Below are 6238 nucleotides of genomic sequence, written 5' to 3' on the forward strand. Positions count from 1 at the left end.
TTTACCCATTAAGGGTCAAGTAAGTGATTCAGCATAAAAAAATGTTTAATGTGTTCTGTGTTGGTCTATAACTTAACATGAGTGATTCTTACAATATTGGTTCTCCAGAGCTGCATCATACCTTACACTGGAAAAAGCTTGCTGTAAATTTTACTGAACTTACTGGCAGCTGGATGGCAGTAAGTTCTAGTGAGGTTCTGAATTTCTTTACAGTCTCAAATCAGGAAGGTCGAGGGTCCAGTGAACTAAAAACTTACATTAGAAACTGAGGGGAGTGGGATCCAATGATTCTAGATACAGTATGTATCACTGAATATTCTGAAAATGTTCTTGAAGATGACAGATAAAAAGATGATAGTCTGCTGCTGCTGCTGCTCAACTCAGGCAGAGGAAGTGGTTTGATATTTATCTATATTTCCTCTAAGTTACAAGATTAATGTCAGCATTTGATTTGATGTTCTTCACCCAGAGTAAACTGAAGCCAGATACCTGATCCAAAAATTAAAATGTTCTTTACAATGAATTAAAATGGAGGAGACTTTTATTCAGAACTCACTACCTCTACACATCTGTCAACTGGACTCCATTGTACAGTTCAAATGACAGCTCAAAACACATTTTATGATAACATACTCATTATGATTCAGTTTTAATCATGACATTCTACTTATTCCATATTCACTCCTATTTTAACCTCTGCTGTTGAATGATCTGAATGTTCAGTTCGCATTGCTCAAACTCTTTTTGTTGCATTGTGTCCTTGGGCCTTGGGTGATTGAAAGGCACTAACAAATAAAATGTATCATTACTATTATTGATACATAATACTAAATTGGGAGGCTTAAGGCTTATGCAGTGCAAAGAAAGGGGATGCATTAAAGAATTATAATTAAATGTATATTTAAAAACAGTTGAATCCTGCAACAAGGCAATTCAAGGTGCTTTTAATGAAACAATAAAAGCATCCAAGTCCAAAAGACACAGCATAAAATGACATTTAAATACAGCAAAATCAGACAATAGAAAATAAGAACAAGTTAAGATACAATAAGACAAAGAAAAAAATACAAACAATTAAAGTTATAGTGTAGGATACAAGATGAATCATTATCTGACTGGGGGGATAGCTACAACATACACTGTAACAGTGGCTTGAAACAGCACCTTTTCCACCAGATACTGTAGAAAGGAGATAACCTCCTTTCTACATGTCATGGGGTTTCGTCTCAGCAGATGCCCCAATAACACATCCTCCCGCACTGATGAGGGAATGTTCACCATGCGGTACTTGTTTCTCTTGAGATCCAAGTGCATGTGCCACATCTCTGCTCTGATAAGTAGCAGCTGAAGTTTGAGTCAGTTTAAGGCTGTAATTTAGCTCCAGTGGTTGCTTCCTCCTTTATATTCTGTCTACGTATTTTTTGCTATATTCAAACCATCCAAGAACAGTAACATTAATGACAGTTTTATTTAGAACACTGACCTGTAACATTCAGGCTATGTAGTTTTACCCTGCAATAAACAAATAATACTGTTTTTAAAACTGAAAATACATTAACAAATAGGCATAACAAAAATATTTCAGAGAATTAAAGAAAAAACAGAAACCCAGAATAATTCCCTCTTAGCAATTTTTATTACTGTAAAGGAACAGGGGCATGAAGAGGATGCCAGTGGCTTACTTCCAGGAAAAAAGTGTAACAGTGGTTGGCATAGTAAAGCTCTACAGACATTTTACTTACTAATTGTGGCGTGTCTCACAATTCAGGATTCAGGATTTGGTGGGGAAATTCCTTTTCTTTCAAAGTCCTAAAGATTGACAAAAATAGTACTGTACACCATGTATACTTTATTGAACATTGTATAAAAAATTTGACTTGTTCCTTGGACATCTTACTTTTGTGATAGGGGCCTCTTCCTCAATGTCACGTACTTTGCTCATGCACATTGTGTTAACACCTCCTTCCTTCTCTAATACAAGGAAGCATTTAAAGGCTGAAATTGTCTGTGATCTGTGCCATTGCTCTTCAGTAGCTCAGGTGGACTGAGATATCACCATGAATATCAGGTTTAAACTTGTCATACTGATACTTGTGCTGACTCTTGATGATCAAGGTAAGTTAAGCATTGTTGTTATGGCATTATGAAATTTACACACAGTTTATCATAGCATGCAGTTTAGACAGTACACGAGAAACTACATTCTACTGTCATGGGTTTATTTGGTTATTAGTTTAGTCATATCTGTACTGAATCAATCCCCCAGTTCACTCAGAGGAAATGTATATTCATTTATTCATTTTCATCCCTTCTAGTTCATGCAGGAGAAGTTATTGGAGGTCATGAGGCTAAGCCACATAGCAGACCCTACATGGTGCTTTTGGAGGGGAAGCATAACAATAAAGAAAAATACTGTGGTGGCTTCCTTCTAAATGAGGATTTTGTGATGACTGCAGCCCACTGCCAAGCCGAGTAAGTTTAACACACTTTATGTTTACCTGCTGACATGGATGTTTCCAAGACTCTTTTTATTTGTCCCCACCTGCATTAAGATTTCAACAGCATCAGTTTGGCAAAAATATCCTGTGAATACAGTGCTCTCACAAATCTATTATTTTTTAAATGATACTAAAATGAGGACAAAAATACCTACACAAACACAAGAAAAAATTTCCGGTTAACTTTTTTTGCTTTTAATTTTGTCATTTCAGCTCCTACACACTGTTTTTAGGACTTCACCATTACAAAGAAAATGAGGACATACAGAAAGTATCTGTGGAAAAAGCATTTCCACATGAGGACTACAATGAAGAAGGATACAAAAATGACATAATGCTACTTAAGGTAAAGGGAGAAAAATTAACATCTAAAACTCTTGTTGTAGCAGTAGTTAGGTTTTTCATTTCCAATGTGTAACTCTCCTCATGGTATTAAATTATCTATTGAATATTGAATGTATTAATCAAATGTATAGTTTATATATTTATATATATATATATATTTATTTATTTTATCTATCCCTGTTGTTCAAGATGAAGTCCAAGGCAAATTTCAACAAAAACGTGAAACCCATTGATCTCGCAGATCAAGGTTATGACATGTTACCACAACACTGTGCAGTCTCTGGCTGGGGCAGAACAGCCAGGAACAAACGTCAATTGTCTCTTATACTCATGGAAGCCGATGTAACGTTAATTGGCATTGAGCAGTGTCAGAACAAAGAACACTCATACTGCTCCAAGGGAGACACTGGACCTGGTGCGGTATGTACATTTATGTAACATAACGGGGACAAACAAACTTTGGTCAACCATTATGTATATGATAACCACTTGATTCACTGGTGTTGAGGAATCACTGCATTCTGTGTATGTGTATGTACTTCTAGGGAGACTCTGGTGGACCACTGGTCTGTGAAGATGGAAGAGCATATGGGGTGGTGTCCTCCACCTACACTCCGAGCAATGGTGACCCACTAATTGACCATTATGCCAAGATTCCTGACTTCAGACCCTGGATCGATTCCATTATGAAAACATATCAATAAGTCAGACTGACCAAATAAAAACAGTTGAATTTACAATGCTGCCATTGTATATGATTGTGATTTGGTTAATTAAAGAGACTAACATGTTTCTGTGTTTTATGCTAAAGCTGTTATTTCTGCTGCAGTGGCCTAGGAAATTGATAACTATAGTTTCTGTCAAAACAGAGGTTATTCTAGACTGATTACAAATTTCAACAAGTACATGTGGGTATTTTGAGGCAAGACTTCAACAAGCCAATGAAGGCAAACACACAGTATCAGTTGGGGTAACATTCAAAAATGTATTTGTTGACCCAGTGGTGTTTTAATGGTGTAATCAATTGATACAGAAATATATTATGTCCTATGCATTATATACATTAAACACATTATTGCTTTTTGCATCTAATTTTAAACTTAAAATGAGAACAAAGAATCCTGTTTTGTTCCTTGTTGTATACCATCTTTGCAAACAATAAACTGCTTCTACTGTACATGACCAAGCATCTCCTCTGTTGAATTTATCATTTAATATTCTCCTCCAGCTATCACATCTGGGACAAGAGTGATGTTGTACTGTAACTGCAATGCATTTTGATAGCTTACACTAATATAAGAATATGTGTACAGTATATGAAATTTATTAACAAAAACTGGCAGCAGACATTTGTCAACCCTCTGTTTGACCATTTTTAAATTTGTGGCCAGCATGTCTCGAATACAGACGGTTTGAGTTTGGTGACTGCACAAGCTGTCCTGTAGCACCACCAACAGGCAGTTTCCGTTTTTGCATCAACATATTGGTGCTTGTATGTATACACAATACATTTAGCCTACATATAACAATATATGCAGAAAGTCCATTTGTTAAGTTTTACTAGTTGAGAATATTGACTTTACTTACAGTTAAATAACGGAGGGGTGTTCTACAGTGTGTGACCCAGCAGTCTCGCTGCTTGTTTTTAATTGTTTTGGAGTGTTGGTTAGCGTTTTAGTTACTGCTTTTACTTCGTGTGTGTGGAAGATCTGTCAGTGCTTCAGAGTTATGGATCAGGGGGACATTCATGAGGCTTTTTGTACTGTGCTGTGTGTCAAAGCTGCTGCTGGATTTCACCTGTCACATAGTGAAAGGACAAGGCGTGTGCAGGAGAGCTTCCCCTGTCCTTACACACTTCTACTGCCGGCGTGGTACCAGCGAGCATACCGTTGGAGCTCCGTAAGCCGGCTAAGAAGTCAAGCCATCGTAAACTGCTTCTAAGTGAACCAGAGCCCAGAGGTACTGTAATACTGTGATGATCAGACAGAAGATATACACCACCGATATGGAATTTGTCTATTTGTCTCGCGAATTTACACAGCTCTTTTCCACATTGGTTAGTACTCACCCGCGAGCAAACGCCTCTGCCGCGGCACAGCTGATCGCTGACGTCACGCATAAACTGGACTCTATCGGCCCAGAGGCACCCACGTTTTTCCTTGGAGACTTTAATCATTATACCTTAAAAAAGATTTTGAGGACATGATCAGTATGTGACGTGTTCTACTACACAGAAGAACACCATGCTGGATCTATGCTATGGCTCTGTAAGTGGGACTTACAAATCCCTGCTGGTGCCTCTTACCACAGCAGTGTGTATCTCACGCCTGTATACCAATCATCTTTCAGACTCCTGGAGTAGGAGAAGAGAACAGTGACAATCTGGTCTGAAGAAAGTATCTCTTCTCTCCAGGCATGCTTTGAGTGTGGTCACTTACCCAAATAACAAACCCTGGGTCACTAAAGAACTTAAAGCAGTGATTAATAAAAAGAAAATAACTTTCTACTCAGGGATCCCCCTGGAGAAAAAAGCAGTATCTAGGGAAGTTAAGCATGAAATAAGGAAGGCCAAATTGAAGTACAAAAACAACATTGAAAGTCAGTATTGCAGTGGTTACCTCAGAGCAGCCTGGGAAGGTATAAAATCTATGGCATCAATTAATCAGTCATCTTGTGAGACCACAAGATGACTGATGGTGTTGATGATGTCAATTTGGCAGACTCTCTTGTTTTGAAAGGTGTGAATTTTTGAATGATATTTCCATGTTGCGGGTATCTTTGTCACCACAGAATGATATTGTGATTGTTCAGGAAAGTGTCACAAATCTTCTTAAGAGAGTAAATACATAAGGCTGCTGGCTCTGACTCTATCTGTGGTCAAACTCTGCATCACTGTGCTGACCAGCTCAGTGAAGTGTTCACATCACTTTTCTTAATGTGTGTCGCAAGTGGCCAGATACCAACTATATGGTCTATATTCATCATTTTTATTTTAGACAGGTTATACAAGCACCTTGAAAAACCCAGTGCACATGCAAGGCTTTTATTTGATGATTTTTCTTCAGCTTTTAATAAAATGCAGTCTCATATTTTAATTGAACAGCTTTCCTTTTATTTTAATCTACCAGATTTTATTGTTGCTCTTAAACTTTTTACAGACAGAATTAAGCGAGTATTTGTGAATGGACTCATGTCCAACACTATCACCTCTAACAAAGGTTCCCCACAGGGCTGTGTCCTCTCTCCTTTATTATTTATTATGTACACAGACAGCTGTAGGTCTTCCCAAGAGGACAGCCACCTGGTAAAATTTTCTGACGACACTGCCTTACTATCACTTCTTCAGGGGGCCCAATCAGACCATGGCTGTGCGTTATCCTCATTTGTGAAATGGT

The 6238-nt window shown here is 37.8% G+C and overlaps 1 protein-coding gene across 1 annotated transcript; it reads left to right on the forward strand.

Annotated features, from left to right (window-relative positions):
• Nucleotides 1-2031: 2031 nt before the first annotated feature.
• On the forward strand, nucleotides 2032-4014 carry LOC128361837 (granzyme B(G,H)-like). Its single transcript, XM_053322403.1, has 5 exons — nucleotides 2032-2115; nucleotides 2316-2472; nucleotides 2712-2844; nucleotides 3033-3263; nucleotides 3389-4014. Exons 1-5 carry the CDS (start codon nucleotides 2058-2060, stop codon nucleotides 3545-3547), a joined length of 738 nt encoding a protein of 245 aa, XP_053178378.1. The 5' UTR covers nucleotides 2032-2057; the 3' UTR covers nucleotides 3548-4014.
• The last annotated feature ends 2224 nt before the right edge of the window (nucleotides 4015-6238 follow it).

This window comes from Scomber japonicus, chromosome 7 (genome assembly GCF_027409825.1).
Source record: "Scomber japonicus isolate fScoJap1 chromosome 7, fScoJap1.pri, whole genome shotgun sequence".
Taxonomy (NCBI): Eukaryota; Metazoa; Chordata; class Actinopteri; order Scombriformes; family Scombridae; genus Scomber; species Scomber japonicus.

Bases quoted from the DNA above. Each gene is read 5' to 3' on its own strand.
- LOC128361837 (XM_053322403.1), top strand. From the start codon at position 2,058: ATGAATATCAGGTTTAAACTTGTCATACTGATACTTGTGCTGACTCTT. The intron at 2,473-2,711 runs GTAAGTTTAACA...TTGTCATTTCAG, and splicing joins GCAGCCCACTGCCAAGCCGA to CTCCTACACACTGTTTTTAG. The intron at 2,845-3,032 runs GTAAAGGGAGAA...CTGTTGTTCAAG, and splicing joins ATGACATAATGCTACTTAAG to ATGAAGTCCAAGGCAAATTT.